The 24,686-nt window shown below is 42.8% G+C and overlaps 1 protein-coding gene across 2 annotated transcripts in view; it reads right to left on the bottom strand.

Moving 5' to 3' along the window:
* Positions 1-24,686, bottom strand: part of zgc:165507 (uncharacterized protein LOC561188 homolog) — a 150,746-nt gene that overhangs the window by 18,687 nt on the left and 107,373 nt on the right. For both annotated transcript variants that reach the window (XM_041216303.1, XM_041216302.1), the window contains 2 exons: positions 4,315-4,458; positions 1,504-2,343 (listed from right to left, as the gene is read on the bottom strand). In XM_041216303.1, coding sequence (XP_041072237.1) covers positions 1,504-2,343; positions 4,315-4,458 — 984 coding nt within the window. The remainder of the gene's footprint in view (positions 1-1,503; positions 2,344-4,314; positions 4,459-24,686) is intronic.

The following is a 24,686-nucleotide window of genomic DNA, read 5'->3' as shown; positions in this document are numbered from 1 at the left end:
AAGCAGGTGAAAAGCAAAGTAATTGCTCATGACAGCTGAAGCAGGTACCTTTGTAACAGGAGTCTCGGGATCTGAGGGTGCCGAGCGGAGCTGGAGTGAAGCTCGAAAAATATTAAAGTGTTTCTCAGGACTTGTTGAAGCTGTGCCGACTTCATGAAAAACCTGCCATCAAACGATTTCTGTTCATTGAGGGAGGACAGCTATGCAGTCATCTGAACCATAATATCCTACGTAAGCAATATATTTTTAAATTTATTTATTCTTGGGACATGGGTGTCACTGGCTAGGCTGGCATTTATTGCCCATCCCAAATTGCCCTTGTTCAGAGGGCATTTAAGAGTAAACCACATTGTTCTGTGAGTTGGGAGTCACGTGTAGGCCAGACCAGGTAAGGACAGCAGAGGCATGAGTCAACCAGGTGGGTTTTTTACAATGATCGATAATGGTTTCATGGTCATCATCAGACTTTTATCCAGATTTTTAAAAATCAAGTTCAAATTCCACAACCTGTCGTGGTGGGATTCTAACCCAGGTCTCCAGAGCATTACCCTGGGTCTCTGGAATACTAGTTCAGTGACAAAACCACTACGCCACTGCCTCCCCTAAATTTGATTATACTTATCCTACATCAAGTATTTATTAAAGAAAATGTTATTTTATGAAACTATTGCCCCTTTATATCCAAACCATGCAGTTTATGTTCCAAGGGGAGCAGTATTTTATTTCCTTGAACCAGACCAATGCAATTTTTAAAAAATGCAATGGGTTTTGCAAACACAGATCATTCTGGATCAGTGATTGAAGCTACATCTCAGACAACAGGAATAGACTGTAACTTACAGGCAGTGTTGTTGCCATAGGACCTAAATTTGAAACCATAATCAACTTAAAATATAAAAGAGTTATTCAGCGTATTCAGACTCTGCCATTCTGCCACATTCTGATGCTTGGGGGATATGTTTTTTCAATTTGAAACTGTAAATGACAAGCTAGTGAAAATGACTCAAAGTATTATTAAATATTTCAGTGACAGACATCAGAATGAGCTAGGCAATTGAAAGTAAATGGAAAGGCTTGTCTCTGCGCATCTTTTTTGTCCTTCTTTACCTGATTATGTATGGCTGCAATCAAATCACCCAGGTAGCCTTGGAAAAATACATAACATCTTGACTTAATTGAGTCGCAAAAGGCTATTATATCCATTTCTTCCCATTTTCCAGCTTCCTTCCTCTGTCTTCTTTTAATCCCTAGATCTATTTTCCTTTCATCCTAGCATTTCTGCCGGCCATTTCCCTATAATTGATCTCCCTTTATTTATGTACCTTCTTCTCTTTATAGTATCCGGTTTTTCATTTCTTCCTAGACCCCATCAGTTTTATACGTCATAAAATGCCTAACGCTAAGAATAAATATTTTTCTCTTGCTGAAAATATTGGACAAGCTGAGCAGATTTGAGTTGTGCACACGGCACTGCATGAAGGCTTCAGAGTACATGATTCTTACCTGCCAGTGGTGGCCCCACAAGGACTGGGCAACACTCTACGATGGTGACGAGTCCCACTGCACTGGAGAACCTCTTGGCGCCAACCAGGTCCATCAGCGTTTCGAAGAGAACAGCACTCACCATTCCAAAGGCAAAGCCGAAGAAAACGGTATAGACTACCAGGCCTGTAAAGCTGCTTGCCAATGGGCACATAACGTGACAGAAGCCATTGTAGAAGACAGCAAAGCTAAAGAAATACTGGATCTTTGGCCTCACCCATTTAGAGTTTGCAAGGAGCCCCATGCTGGGTCTTGCGAACATATCTATAAAAGCTAGAATGGAGAGCAGGAACGCTGCGGAATATTCATCTATGCCCATGTGCTTGGCATAAGGAGCCAAAAACACAATAGGGGCAAAGAAGCCAAAAAACATAATGACGTTTCCTGACAAGTAGATCAGAAATCCCCGATGTTTGAAGAGGCTGAGATCTAGATAATTATTAAGTACTTCAAAGAATGTTAATCTCTTCTTCTTTTTCTGCAACGGGCCATCCCCCACGTCTTTGCTCTCATCTTTCTTTATAGTGGAAAACTGTGCATCTTTTATGGCAGTGGATTTTATGGGTTGTAGCGGCCTCATTAAGGATCCGGCCACACAGCAGTTCAACAATATTGCTCCTAGGATAAAGAAACTGCCTCTCCAACCAAATACATTAACTAAGTATTGATTCAGAGGTGCCAGAGTACTCAAGAACACTGGGCTACCAGCCATAGCGAGCCCATTGGCAATGGGGCGCTTCTTGTAAAAGTATTTTCCAATCATAGTTAAGGATGGTTGCAGGTTGAAAGCCAATCCCAGTCCTGAAAAAAAAAAGAGAACATTATATTTATCAATATGAATATTGGGAATAAGGATTAATAAAATATTTATGGAGTAAGCAATAAGGGAATAGGTCGGTACTGAAAATGCACACAGGTATAAATAGGACATCAGGAATTGCTGTGTTTATTCCATAAATCATTACAAAAGTCATATATTCCACATACTAATTGATTTGTGATATTTCACTTCATGTGCACACCTAATATCATTTTGGCTCACTTTTGTAACTAAATTGTTTAAAAATAATGATAAATTAAGTATGAAGTATTCAAATGCTGACTCTTTTCAACCATCAACAATCCTCCCATTGTAAACCTCCAGAATTCATTACAATGGGGAGAATTGTGCTGTCGCTGCACATAGCATCTTTGGAAGAATTACCAAATGGAGAATTCCACTGCTGCTGTCACGTCATACCCTATAGCACTTTACCGCTTGTACCTTTACATATAGAATTTTTAGGGCTGAAATTCTTCATTTGTCAAGGGGAAGAGTGTATGTTTTGTAGAATTAAATGTTTTGTCTGTTTTCCATACTTGGTGTCAGCATCACATCACAGGCCAGGCACAGTGACATGTACACAGCCCAAACATCACGGGCAGGATTTTTTACTCGGCATGTCAGGCGCGTGCCCGATACGCCTGAGTGTAAAATAGCGCGGGATGACGTTGGGCAAGTGTCCCGACAACATCGCGCACTCGCACGACATTTCGGTCAGCGGGCTCATGTGAGAGTCGGCCGCGTGCTTGCCGATAATTAAGAGGCCTATTCAGGCCATCAATGTATTAATTAACCTGGATTTCTCACAGCCCGTCTAACGTTATGGTTGGCAGGTGGGTGAATCGGCCAGATGACCTTTGGATTTTTGAGGAAACCTCATCCAAGGGTGAGATGAGATTTCCGATATTAATTTAAAAAAATAAAAATGTTTGGGCAGAATTTTTATAATCTAAATGTTTAGGTGAGTGAGTCTGATGTGTGGACACTTTTTGCGCAATTTAAAACCTTTATCTGATGCTTTCAAATTCTTCAGCTCCCTGAGGCAGCTCTCCGTCTTCAGGGAGCTTTCATTGCACGCTCCCACCGCGGCTGTGCTGACTTCAGCGCTCGCCCTCCTCCCACTCCCACCCCGGCAGCGCTGATTGGTCAAGGGCCAATCGCGGGCGGCGGGCTATTTCCCGGCTGCTCCCAGGCCTGCCCACTGTGCCCACCCGACGACCTCAAAATTCTGCCCCATGCTTTAGTCCCCAACCTCAGCACCGTGATGCCTCATTGCACACCAATAAGAATCTTCCTCCTGCGTTGGCTGTCAGTCAGAATGACGCTGTGGCGTTTTCATTCACAGCAAGGTACCTCTATGAACTAAGAACAGGCACCGCAACATTTCTTGTTGAGTAATGTTGGGCACGAAGGAAATCAAAGGATATGGGGATAGAGCAGGACTGGATTTGATACCAAAGTTCAGCCATGGTTTTACTAAATGGCAGAGCAGCCTCAAGAGACCGTATGGCCCACTCCCACTCCTATTATTTATGTTCTAAAGTTACTAAGTACAATGTTGAAATGAATTCCAGTACATTTGTGCTTAATTGTTTCATTAAATTATCCCTTCTTTCCCCTATTCTGTTCAGATTCCACCCACTAATTTAACTCTCTCCAACTGCAATATCCATTGCTTGGGAAAGCAGCTCCACTTAATCCATGCCTACTACATATATGTCATCAATGATGACTAAACAACTTGTTAAGAGTTATGCTTTGGTATAGGCAGAGGAATCTCAGCAGACTTCCTTGCTCTCCATCCTGCAGATGATCTGAAGGCTGAAATTCATACTCAAGGCTCCAAGTCAAGATTGTAAGTCCCAATCTATTATCAGTGCAAGCAGGTTGGGGAGACAGTGACACACATGGCGCATCTTCTATCTAATGCTGCTGGGCATAATACTCACCTCCGATGCAGCCTACGCAAAGAAAAAGTCCAATGATACTGTTGCAAAAGGAAGCAGCTATCATTCCAATTGAACATAGCAGGCCTCCGCACATCATCACTGGACGGCATCCGTACTTGTTTACCAAAACACTGCTTATAGGCCCTACAAGGAATAAAATGAAAGGGAAAGGTTGTCATATTTCATTGCAATATAGGTTATATCGCTTTCCAAAGCCTGTACAAAAAGGCTTGAAACAGCAAGAAAACGTACAAATGGATAGCATAATAAATACCTTCAATTAGTTTTCATCCAGTTCTTCAGTAATATTTGGCATGGTTAAGCAATTTCCAAAGAGAGTTTCCCATTTTGTCTCAACATGAGATGTCTATAATGTTATTTTCTGAAGGAAGCAATTGCACTTCCTATCATATCAACTGGAGAATTACACCACCAGAATCAACTCAACCCCTTAGCCCTTACTGCATTTTATTGCATTTTTGGTGTACTTTTGCATTCATATCCATTGCATATTAAAGCTTACATGGTTAACAATCAAGTGCCCATCTTTCCATTGGGCTGGCATAGGCAGAGTAAGCCGCCACCCCCTTCCACACACACACACACACACACACAGCCACCACCCACCCCACCCCCCCCCCCCCCCCCCCCCCCCCCCAACCCCCCACCCCACCCCACCCGACGGAAGTAGTCAGAGAGCTGAATTTTCATGGTTGGGTCTCATTTGCATTCTATTCCATCTGCAAGCAACCTGGGCCTTCTGTACGTTGTTCACCTGTTTGCTGGGACAGGAAATCTTTGGCACCTCTATTGAGGAGCCCAGTCTGTGCTGGTAAGATAAGGGTGCTGATTGAGATTGACTGTGGTAATGGTTCACAGCCCTGACATGCTCCTCCTGGTCCCACGAGTATCATTTGAATACATTTTTCAATGATAATGTAAATTATCATTAATATAATGATATTGAGTGGCTTGCAGACATCCCTTTAGGAAACTACTGGCCAATATCAAGTACCAATGAGGAAGGTGCACATTCTTCCCTTTGGCACTTAATAATTACATTGGAATCTTGTTGACATTAATGCAATAGTCTAGTGTGGCTCCCACCTGTTTCCAGCAGATGTCTATGCCAACCATTTCAAAGCCACCCCCAAAGTGCCACATATCTCAACGTCAATCGGAACAGGGTGGTAAGTACAATGCTGTCATATTTGACCCCAAGATGAGCGTCTGACCACATATCCATGCCATCACTAAGATCCCCTATTTCCACTTCTGGACATCACCCAACTTTGCTGCTGCCTCAGCTCATCTGCTGCTGAAACCATCATTCATGCCCCTGTTACCTCTAGTCTCAACTATTCCAAGGCAGTCCTAGTTGTTCTCCCACATTCTTACTCTGTGTAAACTCGAGGTCACCCAAAGCGCTGCTGCTCGTGTCTTAACTTGCACCAACTACCATTCTCCTCTCATCCTGGAGCTCGCTGACCCACATAGGCTTCCAGTCAAACAACGTCTTGATTTTGAAATTCTCATCTTTGTTTTCAAGTCTGTCCATGGCCTCACCTCTCCCTATATCTGTACAGTAATCTCCACCAGTCCCACAACCCTCTGAGATACCTGCACTCGTCTAATTCTAGCCTCCATTTTCATTGGAGTTTAGAAGAATGAGGGGTGATCTTATTGAAACGTACAAGATTCTGAGGGGGCTTGACAGGGTAGATGTTGAGAAGATGTTTCCACTAGTGGGGGATTCTCAAACTAGGGGACATAGTTACAGAATAAGGGGCACTCATTTAAAACTGAAATGTGGAGGAATTTCTTCTCTCAGAGGGCAGTGAATGTCTGGAATTCTCTACCTCAAAAGAGTTGTGGAGGCAAAGTCACTGTAAGTATTTAAGGAGGAGGTAGATAGATTTTTAATATACCGGGGAGTTGAGGGCTATGAGGAGCTGGCACGAAAGAGGGGTTGAGGCCTGGGGCAGATCAGCCATGATCTTATTGAATGGCGGGGCAGGCTTGAGGGGCCGAATGGCCTACTCCTGCTCCTATTTCTTATGTTCTTAAGCATTCCAGATTTCATTGCCCCACCATTGATAGTTATACCTTCAGCTGCCTAGGACCCCAAACTCTGAAATTCTCTCCCTCAACCTCTCCAATTCTCTACTTCTCTTTCTTCCTTTCAGATACGCCTTAAAATCTATCACTTGGCACTTTCTGCCTTAATATCGCGTTATGTGGTTTGCTGCCTAAGTTTGCTTTGTAATGCTTTTGTGAAGTGCCGCATTAGGGTGCTTTATTATCTTAAAGGTGCTATGTAAATATAAGTTGTTGTTGCTGTCGTTTGTTCTGCTGAACAGGAAGAACAGAAAGGTGTTACTGCAGGGTCCATTTTAATCCCTAAGAAAAATGCTGACTGGGATGTCCAGGCCACCCACCTGGGAGCTACAGTACATAGGAATAGGAATAGGCCATTCAACCTGTCGAGCCGTTTTGGCTGATCCGTATCTCAGCTCTATTTACAGGCCCATGCTTCACATTGCTGGATGCCCTTACTCAAAGAAGTATGGAGGAAAATTGGATGGCCATAACCCTGGTGAGTTTAAGAGCTTTCATGCCAGTGAGGAGGAAAATCCAACTCGAGTGTGCATTTTACTTTGTGGGCAATAGGACTGCAAGCTGTTTTGGTGCATCATCACAGTAGCAGGGACTTCCCTGTATCAGGGCCGCAGCGGTACACAATGCTGCACACTCAATGGCTGTTCAGGAAGGAATGAGATTGCACTCCCCTCTCTCATGCTATGAATGAAAGTCAAGTTGCATTATTTAAAATTGAAATCTAGCAGTATGGTGACCTGCATACCATCACTGTCTCAGGAGTGTTCAGTACTGTCACTACGTTCGAAGATAATGACTTATGCTGAGGCAATTCAAATACTAATGAACATAAAAGTGTTATTTTAGCTGATTTGTGGAAATACAAAAGAAAACATCTTTTTGATGACTAGACTACGACCATTCATCAATTGCCAGAATCTAGGCTGAAAATAGCTTTCCCTCAGGTTCTCTATTTTGGATTCTTCTTCCCTTAATTGAATTTAAAGCAGGGAAAAAAATAAAGCCGTCCCATTTAAAGTCTTCCCAAGTTCCTGGTCTGTTTCTTCGATACAGGGGAATAGTTGGAGTATGGTACAGTGTATGACAATCCTAGGGAAGAGTGGGGGGGGGGCTTATGCATCATACTGTTGCATTTTACCAGGTGATGTCCTGCCTGATGCCACGCCTAGTAAAATGTAGCAGTATGGTTGGTGAATGATGAAGTCATTACGCTGACGATTGCATTTTTAAGAATTCCTTCTTGTGATGTGGGCACTGCTGATGAGGCCAGCTTTTGCTGACCATGAAAAGGTAGTAGTGAGCCTTCTTGGACCACTGGGTAATAGTTTAATACAACTGAGAGGCTTGCTAGGCCCCTTTAAAGGGTAATCATTTTGCCGACAGGTTACGGACAGCCTAAAGGGAATTATGGAACCAGTTGGGATTTTATGACAGCTTCATGGTCACTTTTATGGTAACAGGTTTTATTTCCAGATTTTTTTTTAGATGAAGTTTCGCTCTGCCCATGGTGGGATTTGAACTCACTTTGTGTGGATTATTCAGCTCATACACTTGATAACTAGCCCAGTAATATTACCACAACACTATCGGCCTCATTACAAATGCCTTAAGATCAATTCCAAGCTAACAGTTAAAGGACTAAATGACACTGAATTGGCTGGCAATGCCCTTTTAAATAAAGGACAGTGTTCAGTCACCAGTTTTTAAAAATGTGCCCTGCCTGCATGACACACACCTACTAAACACTCTGAACTTTGAATATATCAACCCGGATGCAAGGAACACAGTCCGGTTATTTGTGAAACTTGTGAGATGCAGGCCATTAGGATTTGTGGTCTTGCTTACACCATCACAAAGCTGTATCATCTAATTTTCATCTGATCTTGCAACAAGTGGCCACATGTCAGGCTTCAGCAGTTAGATTTCAGGCACAATGCCTCAAATTGCCCAGAGGCTAACTCGGAACTTAAAGTGTCCCAGACATTTTTCCATCCAATTAGGTCAGATTGAGGCATCACACGTTTGTTCGAAAACTCTTCTCCCTGAGAGAGGTTAGATGTGGAACTCACTACCACGTGGACAGTTTGAGACGAACAGCACAAATGCATTTAAGGGGAAGCTAGATAAACACGCGAGTGGGAAATGATTCGAATGCAGTGTTGATAGGGTTAGATAAAAAGAGGGGGGGGAGGTTTGTGTTGGGCATAATTGCTGGCAAAGATCAGTTGCACTGTTTGGCCTGCTTCCTTGCTGTATATTCTTCGTAATTTGATGTAATTTATAATTCTACATAACCTCTAGTATCCAATCGGTGAATGTTTCGTCCAGACCAATGAAACAGTGAGATCTCTTGCTCCCTCCTGTTAGTGGAAAAAATTGTGTTTTAAAAATTGTCTTTTTGAGTTAGAGCTTTGCCAATCACCAGAGTTGACTCCGTATAAATGCTTATCCGATCAAATGCAAAAACTTTAATATAGAGCTTTTCACAACCTCAGGAAGTATCAAAGCCCAAACTGAGTACTTTTCAAGTGTATCACTTGATACTTTAGGAAATATGGATGCAGTTTATGCACAGAAAGATCCAATTAACAGCAATGTAATGATGAACAGGGTAGTGTCTTACTTTCAATGCTCCAACACTCAAGGAGCTCATCACCGTCCAGGACTTAGATGTCCACTTGATAGACACCTCATCCACTCCCTTAAAAATTCACTTCCTCACCACTACTGCACCTTGGCAGCAATGTGCACCATCTACAAGATACAGTGCAACAACTCACCAAGGATAAAAATAAAATACTGCAGATGCTGGAAATCTGAAATAAAAGCAAAAAATGCTGGAAATACTTAGCAGGTCTGGCAACACCTATGGAGAGAGAAACAGAGTTAAAGTTTTGAGTCTGTATGACTTCTTCAGAGCTCTGAAGAAGAGTCATGTGGACTCAAAAGGTTAACCCTGTTTCTCTCTCCACAGGTGCTACCAGACCTGCTGAGCTTTTCCAGCATTTTTTATTTTTAACTCACCAAGGATCCTTTTACAACACCTTCTAAACACATGGGGCAGAATTTTGCCCTTGGCGTGCAGGATCGGCGGGGTGGGGTGGTGGTGCGGAGGAGGTCTGGAAGCCGACTGCTTCCCCGATCCACAGCGCGCTGCGATTTTACACGGGTGGGCCAATTAAGGCCGGCCCAGCGTGATACGTGAGCGGCAGCGCTATGCACTGCCTGTGCTGGCAGGGGGAGGAGGGCGAGCAGGCCTATTGCGCACTTCACCCATGCGCGCGGAAGAGCACTGGATAACCTCCCTGCGGCACGGAGCCGTGAAAAATTATGAACAGTTGATAGCTTAATGGCCTTAACCGGCCTTTTAATTGTCAGCAGGCGCGCTGCCAGCTCCGGTGTACGCTCGCCAGCCGAACTGTCGTGAGAGTGCGCATTGATATCGGCACGCTCGGCCATTGGGAACGCGCATCATTTCACGCTCGATCGGGTTAGCACGCTCACCCACCGAGCTAAAAATCCTGCCCATGACCTCTACCACCTCGAAAAGAACATGGGCAGCAGACACAATTAGAACACTGCCCCAATTTGGAAATGTATTGCTGTTCTTTCAATGTTGTTGAGCCAAAATCCTGAAACTCTCTCCTTAACAGCACTGTACTGGGTACCTTCACCACATGGACCGGTTCAAGAAGGCAGTTCACCGCCATCAAAAACAATCAGCGATGGGCAACAAATGCTGACATTGCCTCTGACAACTACATTCCATAATTTAATAAAAGAAACGCAGGTGATCTATCTTCCTGCTGTTGACTGAAGCACTGGCCAGGACACCAAGAAATACTCTTCCGCACTTCTTCACACAGTACCATGGGATCTTTTACAGGCAGTTGAAAAGGCAGGCATGATCTCAGTTTAAAATTTCATCTGAAAGATGGTATCTCCAACAGTGCAATGTTCCCTCAGCGCTGCATGTGAAAATAGCTCATGTGCCCAAGACTCTGGATCGATACTTTAACTGAAAACCTTGTGACGAGGCTATTATTTCTATCCATGAAGAGACAGTGGAGTGGACATCATGCAGTTGGCTGACAGAATGTGCCAGGAGGCAGACTGATAATCCTGCTCCAATAGGAGGACTGGGTCTCGTAACCATCAGGATGTTAATACACAGGGTACATAGCACCATCTCCATACACCTCAGCCCTAAAATGGCATTTGGAACCGAGTTATGTCACAAGCTGCCTCCATTTAGAAATAAGAACATAAGAACTAGGAGCAGGAGTAGGCAATTCGACCCCTCAAGCCTGCCCCGCCATTCATTACAATCATGGCTGATCTCATTTCGGCCTCAACTCCAATTTCCTGCCCTCTCCCCATAACCTTTCAACCAATTACTAAGTAAAAATCTGCCTATCTCCTCCTTAAATTTATTCAGCGTCCCGGCATCCACTGCACTCTGAGGAAGTGAAATCCACAGATTCAAGACCCTTTGAGAATAGTATTTCCTCCTCATCTCTGATTTAAATCTACCACCCCTTAGCCTAAAACTATGACCTCTCATTCTAGAGTGCCCCACAAGGGGAAACACCCGCTCCACGTCTACTTTGTATATCCCCCTTAGCATCTTATATACCTCAATTAGATCTCCTCTCATCCTTCTAAACTCGAGTGAGTATAGGCCTAAACTGCTCAATCTCTCCACATAAGACGAGCCCCACATCTCTGGAATCAATCTAGTGAACCTCCTCTGAACCGTCTCCAATGCAACCACATCCTTCCTCAAGTAAGGGGGCCAAAACTGTGCACTGTACTCCAGGTGCGGACTCACCAATGCCTTGTACTTCCCTATTTTTATACTCTATTCCTTTAGCAATAAATGCCAAAATTACATTTGCCTTCCTTATTACCTGCTGTACCTGCATACTAGCTTTCAGCAAATCATGCACGAGGACACCCAGATCCCTCTGCACTGAAGCATTCTGAAGTTTCTCTCCATTTAAATAATAAGTTGCCTTTTTATTCTTCCGACAAGAATGAATAGACTCAGACTTACCCACGTTAAACTCCATCTACCAAATTTTGGCCCATTCACTTAACCTGTCCATTTCCATTTGTAAATTTCTTATTTCTTCATTGCAACTTACTTTCCCACCTATTTTGGTGTCATCTGCAAATTTAGCTATAGTACCTTCTATCCCTGAATCCAAGTCATTAATATAGATTGTAAATAGTTAGGGCCCAAGGACTGAACCTATGGCACCCCACTAGTTACAGCTTGCCATCCAGAAAAAGACCCATCTATATAACTCCAATATAATCCAATTATCTTCTTGCCGTCCTCGAGTGACCATCTCAGCCGCCTATTTGGAAGACCTCAGCAGAATATAGATGACCACAGCAATGGGGTGGCGAGTTTGTCCACACTATTTTCAGGGTGCTACTGCATAAAATGCACAGGGCACAGTTGAGGCAGAAATTATTACATCCTTCAAGAGAAAACTAGATAAATATTTGAAGCAGATGTGGGACTATGAAGGAGAGAGGAGAGCAGTGGAATTAGTTTTGGATTGCTGTGGCAGACACAGGCATAATGGGCCAAGTAGCCTCCTTCTAATTTGCAAATCATTACATTTCTGATTCCAGGGGTGAGCGGCAATCTGACAGAATTTAATCCAAATAAATTTAATCCTTGACATTTACCATTTTTAACAGTCAACTGAACAAGGTTGGAGTACAAAGATTTGTAAATGAGCTGTTAGGGAATTCCTGATCCCAGTGTAATCCTGATTTACAAATGTCTTTCTTCTTCGCAATGATGGGCTGGATTTTAGACCCCCCACCCCCCGCGCCCCGGCAGGCATGTTTTCAGCGTGGGCGGGGGGCAGGTAAAATATGTCGGGTGGCTAACCCACTGCCTTCATGCCCATTCCCAACCCAGTCCCCAGAACATATGGGGTAGGTAAGGCACCCAATAGCCTGCCTATTCTTAGATCTATTAAGATCTGTAAGTGTCTGATTAAGACCCTCAATTCGCCTTGACTGCCATAATATGCTGGGCAGTGGAAGGCGAGCGAGAGTAGTAAGGTCATTTTCTCACACAAGTTAGTGAAAAGGTGGTAAGGAGTATTTTTTTTTTTGGGGGGGGGGTGAGAGGGGGTTCATGCCCTGTGTGCATCACCCACCCAAGATCATACCATCCCCTATATGCCCCCAAAACTGGACCCCCCAGACCCCCCACACCCCTCTTCTCCAGGGTGCCTGATCCCTCCCCACCCAAAAATCCCAGAACCTACTTGTTTCTGGCATCCATGACACTGCTTTGTGGGACTGCCTGCACAGCAGCATCCACTACTGAATTCTGGCACTGCTGGGATTACAAGAGCTGCTGGCCAATCAGATTAGCTGGCAGCTCTCAAGGGCGGGACTTCCTTCCACACAGTAAGGTGTGGAATTCCGACCCGCAGCTTGCTAAAGCCAGCCGCAGCATGTTATCACTGCAGGGCAGCCTTTCATCTCTTTCCTGGGGAGGGCAAACGGTATCCCCTCTCTGCCCCACCCCTGCTAAATCCAGTCCAATGTTTTCTACTTGTCCTGAAAGTGGATCACATTTTCCTGGCTTTCAGGTTCAATTTCAGTGCTAAATTTTCAAACCGAAGTAGAATTGATGCCAGTGCACTAAACTGAATACTCAACACAGGTTGAGTCGCAGATAATAGGTCAGATTTGACTCAATATCCTGGCAATGGATCAGAATTCGAGGTGAAACAGGGATATTAGGATTGTTTGTACTTCAGATAAAAGCAAAACACTGCGGATGCTGGAAATCCAAAACAAAAACAGAAATACCTGGAAAAACTCAGCAGGTCTGGCAGCATCGGTGGAGGAGAGCACAGTTGACATTTCGAGTCCTCATGACCCTTCAACAATCATAAGGACTCGAAACGTCAACTGTGCTCTCCTCCACCGATGCTGCCAGACCTGCTGAGTTTTTCCAGGTATTTCTGTTTCTGTTTTTGTGTTGTTTATACTTCACTTTGGTTACTCATACCTTAGCTAGAGCATAGCAAAACATCACTAAATAATATCGCGGTGCATTAACAAACTTCATTTTAAGAAAATGGAAGCTTGCTGTGCGCAAATTGGTAGCCACATTTCCTGCAGTACAACAGTGACTACACTTCCAAAAGTACTTCATTGGCAGCAAAGAACTTTGGGATGTGTTGAGGTCATGTAAGGCGCTATATAAATGCAAGTTCTTTCTTTCCGCACTCGTCGGTCACAATGCTTTCCCCGATGTAGATGTTGGAAAGATTTGTGCTAAAACCGGCAGTATGACTGACGTCTTAAAGCTTATCCAATTTACGCTTCAAATGCGCAGCCACTTGGTGTTAAGCCATTTAGTTTTCCCACATGATAAGAATGGACTTCTCCATCTGGACCCAACAAGCTCATTGCCAGGCCTAATACCGGCTGCGAGCACAGCCTCATAAATTAGCTAAGCTGACCACAGGAAATTGTGTACAACCTTTGAGCCATTAAAGTGGCAGGCACAAGGTCGGGCGTACTCTTGTTCCTGCTACTTTGACAAGTTGATTGGGAAAAATCACCCCTATCCTGTGTTACAGCAGCCGCCATGAAAGAATCCTGACCTCACAGGGGCAGAGAGGTTCTTTGCTGTCAGTTGAATAAAATTACACTTTGTGCTATTTGCGACCTTGCCTGTGTGATAATTTATTGTACAATTGTGTAGACATAATTGTAACCAGCACAAAATCCACTTTCAATGGCTCAAAAGTGAACAATGACACTTCTCAAATTTCATTTTTAGCCTCTTTAGTATTGGTCAAAGGACAACCACCCGGTCAGCTCTTAGCTAAGAGTAAAATAGAACCTGTATTTGGAGATCAGTGGTTGGAGCAGCTCCCATTGTCTGGCCAGAGAGTGATAGAGAGTTGGCTTCAAGTAGTTCTTGGACTGAAGCCTGTAGGTGCAATGTAACAACCACATAATATTTATAAATAAAAAATAGAAATAATAAAAAAAATGATGGAACAGTGCCAGGTTACGAGAGGTTTAAAATGCACAGGGCACGGTTGAGGCAAAAATTATTAAATCTTTTAAGAGAAAGCTGGATAAATATTTGAAGGTGCGGGACTATGAAGGAGAGAGAATATTGGTCAATTTTTCTTCATGGAGAAGTAGCCAGGAGACTTATACATAATTTTTCTCACTACATTGAAGTAACACCTTTGGTACATGAATGTGTATTAAGATTATGTGGGCTTGCGAACAAATAAAACTCCCAAATACTTCTTTTTGCAATGGAAGTTGGCAGTCCTTTAAGAGGTCGTCATTCATAAGACAATTGCAATGGTTCATATTGTCTTAGAAATGCAGGATTTTACAATTAACTGTAATCAAGTGCAGATTATTTTCTGATATTTTCGGGTTCCTTATGCCAACTTTGATAATATTCATGTGGGATATTATAACTCTCCCAGTGAAATCACTGTCCTAATGGCATGGAGCCAACACAACTGTTTAGATCCCACACAAAAACAAACCCAATCAAGCCATCAGGATAGGGTTGGGGAATCGGGATTAATTAAAAGCTCAAAGAGCTGACACAGGTACAATGGCCCAAAAAGCCTCCTTCTATTCTACATCATTCTGCAATTATATATTATTTATACACACACATATGCACACACATCATACACACATATACTTAATACACATATATATATAATTATATATGTAATACATATATATATAATGTGTATTTTGTGCATACAAACCACCTCAACCTCACTCTTGCCATCTGTAACTTCATGTGAACTGTTGATTACCTCATGGCCTAGCAAGCTAGACTGCCCACTCAGCTGGGATATGATGACAGGAGGTGCTAGGTGACAGGGATTTCAAAGGAGCGGATGTGGATCATTTGGTGGCCCAATTCTGATAAATGCGGTCAATAAGATTACAATGGCTGCACAAGAACAGACCACACAAAAATGGACCCATCCCTTCATTAGTTGTCACAACTGGGCAACCTTTAACGCTATAACCATCCAGGATAAAATTGAGAACCTGGGTTGAAATGTTGTTAAAAAATAAATTATAGTGAAGTTCTTATTTGTTGATCATTCCTTTCATCTGGCATAAGAGCAGAGAAAATAAGTAATTACCCCAGCGTGTCACAGATCCAGGTGTTAGTGATCGATCCTGGCAGCAAGCAATGAACACCAGTTGTGTTCCATAGGTACATCACGTCCAGCTTCCAGGATTACTGAGACTATAATCTTTCACTTCTGCGGTGGGATTTTCCCTTCCCTCTGCAGTGGGTTTAATGGCGAGTGTCGGGGGTGCAGGGAACAATGCGGTGGGAGCAGAAAAGTCGTTTTCCAGCCAGCGTAAAATGAGGGTGGGAACATGCGTCATGGCAGTTGCCATTTCAGACAGAAACCGTTTTGCGTCCCATTAATGGGATGGCGATGAAGGCCCGGCCGGAATCGCCTCCCCCCACCCACAGTGCCCAATCATCCGTCCCACTCATGGGTTTCCACACCGGTCCAGAACACGCCCTGACCGACATGGCATGCGAATGTCAGGCTTATCTGCAAAATGTCCTACGGCAGCTCGCGAAGGTTGGAAGAGAAGATGGAGGCCTCCAGCGACCGGGCCCTGGAACACCCCATGCAGCATTGGGTGAGTGGAGCATCCACGATGTGCATCTTCTAACCTCAGGGCCTTCCCGGAGGTCCTCTCTCTTTCTTCAGGACCTTCCAGGGGGTGGATCCTCTTTCTTCAACGGTGAGTCAGTTGATGTCCGGGTGCCTGTTCAGTATGGCGCCCGGGTATGATGATGGGGTGCAGGTCATCCAGCTCGCCCCGCAAGACGTCGGGAAACCTCCAACTGCATAATCAACAAGGCCGGCATTGCGCAATTCGCCGCAAATTCCCACCAGCCTCTGTGGCGGGAAAGAATCCCCATTCCTGCACCACCCTCTGCCACAGGACTTAGTCCCCGAAGGGAAAATTCTGGCCTCCCAGAAAATTTCAGTAAAGCAATCAAATGTGGACAGAATGCAACCAACTGGTTTCTCGTTGTTAGCAAAGGGATGCATCAGACTCGAATCCTTTGTAGTTTGAGAAGGAGTTCTTCTGCCTTATCTCCGTAGTTAAGTAGTCACTCTAGATTTATGCCTACCCCTAGGTCCATGTCCAAACATTTCTAGGTGATAGCTACAATGTGATAAATGTAGCCTTTAAGCTTTTGGCTAGCAATAACTTTTTTTCCCTCCTGTACACAACTCTTGAATAGCCAGTGAGAGGAGTGAAAAACATTTCAAAGTAAAATAAAACAAAATAAAATTGTACCATTTTGTCAGAGAGTCTGTTTACTTGGCAGTGCAGAACTTGAATAGTGCTGAAAACAGAGACATGTTGCCAAAGCTTTTTGTCTTGTACTTATCAGGACAAATGTAAGAATGCCAAATTTCAAACAATCACAAAAATTTGTACTACACGGGAAAAAGGTGCTGATTGGTTGGCAAGTCAATTCTGATTGGCCAAGGCATTGCCATGGAGAAACCAACGGGGTACTATCGGCTCCCCAAGATCCTAGGTAATTCAAAAAAGGTGCAACGTTTGAACATATATCTTTGGTTTGCAGAGAAGTGGTCCTGCTGTAGTTCATAATAGGCAGAATACACATCATACACAACCAGCCTGCGCTTGCAAAACCCAAAACAAAACAGCTACTGTTAGATGTGATTCTGTGATTGGGCAGTACTTGCTGAACAATCCTGAGTGCACTGATAACAATACTAAAAACCAACGTAAGATGATCAGTCAAGCTTGTAACACAACTCATTTAGGTTGGCTATAAGCTTCATACATTCAGACCTATTCTTTGCAAAGAGAAGGAATATGTTCAAGTTTTGTGCTTTTATGAATTACCTGAGAGCTTGGAGAGCCTATAGTTCCTTGTGGCTTTCTCCTTGGCAACGCCTTGGCTAATCAGAATTGACTTGCCAACCAATCAGAAACCTATTTCCCTATAGTATAAATTGTTGTGATTATTTGAAATTTGGCATTCTTGCTTTTGTCCTGATTAGTGCAAGATGGAAAGCTTTGGCAACATGTCTTTCAGCAATATTCAAATCCATTGTTCTATTTTCCTAAGCCACGGGTTTATTTTTTGACAGATCAGAAAATACATTTCTTCTAAAGGTTTCAAAACAGTGAAAAAGAAACACTGCAGACCAGAGGCTGCTATCATCGGTTAGTCTAAATCTTTTAGATTGAGGAAACTAGCAAAAATAACAAAGGCATTATTAATGTCAATGTCCGTAGTTTAATTAATATTGTTGATGGGCTGAAGGCATATGTTGCTACATGGGGTATGATGTTATTGCACTATCAGAGACCTGGCTCATCAAGGCCAGGAATGGGTTCTTAATATTCATAGTTACCAAGAATTCAGGAATGATCGAGAAGAAAAGGATCAGTATTGATTGAGGATGATGTGACAGTTCTAAATAAAAAGGATATGCTAGGACTGAATATATTTGGCTTAAATGGAGGAAAAGAAAGGGAGCTGTTGCATTGTTCAAAATTTTTCATATACTTCCAAAAAGTGAGATAGATAGATAGATGAGCAGATTTGTTGACAAATTCAAAGGTTATAACAAAAATAGAGCAGTGATATTTGGAGACTTTAATTTTTCCAAATCTATACTGAGAAAAGAACAACGTGGAGGGTAGGAAAGGACAGGAAATTTGGAAATATGGACAGGAATATTCTCTTGATCAATATGTCTCCAGTCCAACAAGGAAGGAGGCAGTCTTGGATTTGGTTCTGGGCACATGAGGTCGTGCAAGTAAAGTGTGCTACAGGAGGAGATCATCTAGCTAGCAGTGACCACATCATAATTTGATTTAAAGTAATTATGGAAAGAGACAAGAAGATATCAAAGGTAAACACGGGAAGAGCTAATTTAATTGATTTAGGAAGTAGGTTGGAGGAGGCAATTGCAGAGTCCCATATTCCTTTGAATAGAACAGGTAGAGCATCCAAAGTTAACACCCTGGATGCCATGGATAATAAAAGTTAAAATAAAACAGCAATCAGAGGCTTATTATGAACGTCGGGAACAAGATTCAGTTAATAACCAGGATGATTATGGAAAGCACGGAAGGATATTAAAAAAATACAGGAGGAAAAGAGAGCTTACAAGAAAAGATTAGCAAGCAATATTAAATTGAAGCCCAATACATTTTATAAACATATAAAGTGTAAGCGGTTAGCTAGGGAAAAAGTTGGGCCGATTAAGGACCTCAAAGGAAATCTTCATGTAGAGGCTGAGGACATGAATAGAATATTAAATGAGTATCTTGCATCTGAAAGTGAATGATATCAAGGTTACACTAAAAAGGAAAGGGAAATTATGGGCAGGATAATAATTGACAGAGATGTAGTAAACAGATTATCATTACTGAAAGTTGGTAAGTCACCTGGTCCAGGTAAAATGTATCCTAGTCTTTTGAAAGAAGCAAAGGTAGAAATAGCAAAGCCGTTGGTCACAATCTTTCCTTGGATACTGGAGGAGTTCCAGAGGGCTGGAGAGGCGCTAATATTATACCGCTATACAAGAAATGGGAGAGGGATAAATTGCAGGCCAGTCAGTCCACTAGCAGCAGTGGGCAAGTTATTAGAAACTATTATCAGAGACAAAATAAATTTTCATTTGGAAAGGTATGGGTCAATCAAGAAGACCCAGCATAGATTTGATAAAGACAATGTCATGTCTGACTAACTTGATTGAGTTCTTTGATGACGAAACAGGGAAGTCTGATTAAAGCACTGCAGTAGCTGTTGTATATGTGGACATTAGAACCACACTCAATAAAGTGCTACATAGGAGGCCTGCTAAGAAAATGGCAGCCCACAAAATTAAAGGAAAAGTCGTAGTTTGGATACAAATTAGCTCAGTGACAGGAAGCAAAGGTGGGTGGCGGATGCATGTTTTTCATATTGGGAGGAGGTTTGCAGTGTTCCCCAAGGGTCAGGTTTGGGTCTATTACTTATTTTGATTTTGACAAATGACCTTGCCTCAGGTATAGAGACGAAACATTATAAAGTCTCAGGTAAAGTAGTAGATGGAGAGGGGAATACTTATAGGCTTTAGGATTACACAGACAGGATGGTGAAATAGACAGAAGCATGGGAGATGGGAGTTTGATGCAATGCAGAAAATTGGGAAGGGGTGCACTTTGGGAGAACTAAAATAGAAAGACAGTATACGGTAAGGGGCATGATTCTGAAAAATGCAGACCATCAGAGAGATCCCTTGTGTGTATACACAAACCCTTAAAGGTGGTAGAGCAAGTTGATAATTCTTTAAAATTATTTTATGGGGATGCGGGCATCACTGGCAAGGCCAGCATTTGTTGCCCATGCCTAATTATCCCTTGAATGGAGTGGGTTGCTAGGGCCATTTCAGAGGATGGTTAAGAGTCACATGTAGGTCAGACCAGATAAGGACAGTAGATTTCCTTTTCTTTAAACAACAATCGATGATCGTTTCATGGATACCATCACTGAGACTAGCTTTCAATTCCAGATTTTGTTAATTGAATTTAAATTCCACCAGCTGTTATGGTGGTATTTGAACCTGTGTCCCCAGAGAATTAGCCTGGGCCCCTGGATTACTAGCCCAGTGACATTACCACTAAGCCACCATCTTCCCCTAGGCAAAAATGAATATGGGCTTACTTAAAGATTATAAACAGAGGAATAATGGAATATAAGAACAAAGAAATCATACTAGAACTTTATAATTTACTCTTTCGACCTCAACTGAAGTATTGTGAACAGTTCTGCACACCACACTTCCTAAAAGATGTGAAGCTCTTTCAAAATGGTGCAGAGAGGTTTATCGGGATGTTACCAGGGGTGAGGGACTTCAGTTATGAAGAGTGAATGGAAAAGTTAGGCTCTTTCTCCCTTGAGGAGAACTTAAAAAGTGACTTAATAGAGCTTTTCCAATGATGAGAAGTTTAATAAGAGTAGAGAGAGAAAAACTATTTCCACTGGTGTGTGGATCAATAACTAGAAGTCACAGACTTAAAAGCATTGGTGGAAGATCTAGATCGGAGGTGAAAATTTCTTCACTCAGAGATTTACCAGGGTCTGAATTTACCTGAAAAAGTGGCAGAAACTCATTCCTTAAATAATTTCAAAAGTAAGTTAAACAGTTATGAATAACTCATAGGATTACCACCAAAAAGCAGCAGTGTGGATCTAAGCACAATTGCTCTTTCAAAGGGCCAGCACTGTGCTATAAATTTCTATAATTCCATGAAGATATTTCCTTGGATATCATTTTGTTGCATAATTTAACTTTAGTAGACCATGGTTCAAAGGAGTTTAAACAATGACCATAGAGTCGAGAGAAGTCCCGACTCAGCGAACCCAACTTTTAAAAACAGGCATCAGGTTCTGGGTCCGGGTGCAGGCTGGATTAGAAGTCAGGACAGACGACCCTGGGAGTAGTGAGGAGGATGCTGGGTGTGGAGGCGGGCTAGGTGTAAGGTCTGCCTTAAGGTTCTGGCACAGCATCCACATTTAAAAAAGAACAAAGTGTAAAACATCCCTCTAACCCTCACTCTTCACCGTCCAGACACTTCCCATGCCCCATCCATGTCAACCCATGCCGTCTCAGGCCCTGTACCTACCTCCCATAACCCCTCATATCCTCCATGCTTGTCTGTGCCCCTGTACCCAGCCCCCATGGTCCCATACCCTCAATACCATTCAATGCCTCTGTACCCACCCCCATGGCCCTTTATAGCCCCTTTGCAATCTTAGTGCCAGCTCATGCCAACCCATAGACCCCACCCTCCACCCTTACATCTACCATATCAACTCATCTAGTTTCCACCATGGGTAGGCCTCAGACCCATGCAGAGATGGAATGCAATATAGTTCTGTCAAATAAAGTTCCAAGGCCAGGACTTACCCCTTGGCGATTTGGGGGCAGGGCCCGCTCACCGAGAGGAAAATGATGCGAGATGACGTTGGGAGGAACTCCCCGATGTCATCCCGGTCCCTTTAAATCTTCAGGAAGGTGGGCAGACAGCGAAATCAGCTGTCCTCCCGCCGACTTGTCAGTGGTCAATTGAGGCCATTGACAGGCTAATTAAGATAATTAAAGACCCTGCCCATCCAAGCTTAAGGCTGGCGGGCAGGCCAGGAACCCCAGCGGGCTCCAGATTATTCATAAAACTTCATCCACCGGCGGAATGAAGTTTCATGTCCATTTTTAAAAAATTTAATAAACTTTATGTGTTTCTTATTAACATGTCCCATCTCGTGTGACATTGTCACATGAGGGGAACATGTTAATCATTTTAATATTTCTCTATTTTTTGACTTCTCTTACCTGTCAGTAAACTCCCTGAGACAGCACTTAGTCTCAGGGAGCAGTGCTCTTTCATGCGCATGCCGAAAGAGCGCACTTTGACAGATGGGGAATCCCTCCACCCCACCCCACCTACTCCCCCGCACAGGAAGTGCATAGCGCATAGCGCTTCCTGTCGGGCAGGCCACTGGGCGGGCCTTAATTGGCCTGCCCACTCAAAATGGCGGCGGGCCCCATTTCAGTGGAGGGGGTCGGCTGTCCACCCACCGCCGAGCCGGTGGGGCCCGCCCGCCAGCCAAGGACTAAATTCTGTCCTAAGTGTCTATTGCAGAATCCATTATAATGAAAAAACTCATTCATAAAAACCCATTTACTAGGCTTATATTCCCTCAACTACACAATATATTATGAAATTGAAGGAATATAAATGTGGTAAATAAAACATTTGAATAAAACATTTTATTCAAGTGCACAATCCTTTATAACAACTAGCATTGGAATTCATAGCCCCACTTCAAAGAGTATATAACTACATGTAGCTGTCAATCAAACTGTGAAAAGGCAGACACCTTTCTGTGATAATGGATGGTTGTGAAATCAGTCATGCAGCACTAGCCCAGTAATGAAAATCCTCAGGCTTAGTCAACAGACAGTGAAATAGCAAGCAATGATTTTTTAAAAACATTCTGGACATTTTTTTAACAATTTAAAGGGCAAGTCTTTTAAATCCTGTACCAGCTGGACAGCTCCCTTTGACAGTTGCTTTTGACAGTTCCCCTTGACACATCCTCTTGACACTTAAGTAGTTGAAGGAATATAAACATAATAAATGGGTTTTTATGAATGAGTTGTTTCATTATAGTGAATTCTACAATAGACAGAACTTTATTCTAAACCCAAAGGAAGGTCTTTCTTTGAGGCAAATGGCTACTTAAATCATCTGCTGCCTCCACTCAAATCAGATTTTGGTAACCTAGGTCTCTGTAAGCCGAAGTGTAGATCTGGTATGAGCAGGTCTGAACTTTGTGCATTTCTTTGTATAGCCAAAGTACCCCCTTCAGGGAGTTAAGGTCCCCCTTGGGTGTGTTCTTGGGACACCTTTGGGGGGGGTAAGGTGCCTTTTAGAATTGTTAAAAGTAGGCATGAGTGTGCATAAAAAGTGCATCAAGTCATTAACTGCCAACCTCATTGGAATTTGCAACAGACCTGTCAAAATCAACTGCCAATCCTTCCCTATGTACAAATATTGTATCACTCTCTTCCAAAAACTGAATAGTCTAAAGGAAGATTTCAATTCTTAACAAAAAAAGTAATTCATTCTTTTCCTATTCTATAATTTAAAAGAGTGACATCAGGTGTTATTCAAAGACACTGAGAACTCAGGTGACTTTTGCAATCTAAGGAACTACAGCGTTTAGGATGGAAAACACAAAACTGCCTGTATACTAGCTTGCACCAAGTCCTGTGCCTGCTGACCTATGTTGGCTCCCTACCTTGCAATGCCTCAATTATAAAATTTTCAAACTTGTGTTCAAATCCCTTCAAAGTCTCACCCCTCCTTATCCCTGTAATCTCCTCCAGCCCTACAACACTCTGTGTTCCTACCTTTCTTGCCTCTTACTCATCCCCTAATTTTAATCACTTCGCCATTGACACCCATGCCTGCAGCAGTCGAGGCTCTGAGTTCTGGAATTTCTTTCCAAGGACATTTTTAAAAACCCACCACTTTGACCAAGCTTTTGATCACCTGTCCTAATATTGCCTTACATAGCTCAGTGTCAAATTATGCCTGCTAATACTCCTGAGAAGTACCTTGGGGCATTTTACTATGTTAAAGGCACTATGTCAATGTAAATTGCATCATGGTAATGTGGCATTGAGGTTCCCGTAACTCTGCATATTTATTCTCTTTTGCAGATTCAGGCTGCAGGTATTTTCAAATTACCTGATATCAGCAGATGATTATTTCTATTAATGCTAATACTGAGATTTACCAAATATATACTGTGGATCATTAAAAAAAATAGATTCTGAGTTTTATTTTGCGTCCGATTTCTTATTTTTTTTACTGAACATAAGAAATGAGAGCTGGAGCAGGCCATAATGCCCCATGAGCCTTCTCCACCATTTAATAAGATCATTGCTGAAACTTCTAAATGACCACAGCAGGACCTGAACCTGCAATCTTCTGATAACCTCACTATCAGCACCACAGTCAGATACTTTATCCATTAATCCACACAGCCACTTCAAAGGCAGAATGGAAACACTTAGCGATGTGATGAAAGGTTAATGGTGAAGTGCTTTCATGCTCTATACCCTCTCCTGACTTACAGCCGAGGACTGCACAAGTTTTAAATCCAATTTAAAAGTGGGGTGATTCTGGGAAAACAAATTGTTTCCAGCCAGCCTGTGATTTAGTGCTTTCAGCAGCAAGTATCTGCAGGCTGTGAGCTCATAGAATCTCAGCAACATGCGTATGTGTCTGTGGAAAGAATTTGAACTCATTAACACTAAGCAAATGCCAATGAATAGAGGTTCCTGGCAACCATCCCATAATTCCAAAACTCTGCTGCCTGTATCCGAACTTATACCAAGCCCTATTCAGTCAACGCCCCTGTGCTCACTGACCTGGATTGACCTCCCAGTTAAAGAACACCTTGATTTTAAAATACTCTTTCTTGCTTCCAAATCCCTCATGGCTCACCTTTCCCTATCTCTGTAATCTCCTCCAGCCCCACATCCCTCAAAAATATCAGTGCTCTTTTAATTCAGGCCTCTTGAGCACCCCCATCAGTTTTAATTGCTCCACCATTGGTGGCC

The sequence above is a fragment of the Carcharodon carcharias genome, chromosome 21 (assembly GCF_017639515.1).
Source record: "Carcharodon carcharias isolate sCarCar2 chromosome 21, sCarCar2.pri, whole genome shotgun sequence".
NCBI lineage: Eukaryota > Metazoa > Chordata > Chondrichthyes > Lamniformes > Lamnidae > Carcharodon > Carcharodon carcharias.
Note: the sequence above shows the minus strand (reverse complement) of the source record. Positions and strands in the feature narration are given on the sequence as shown.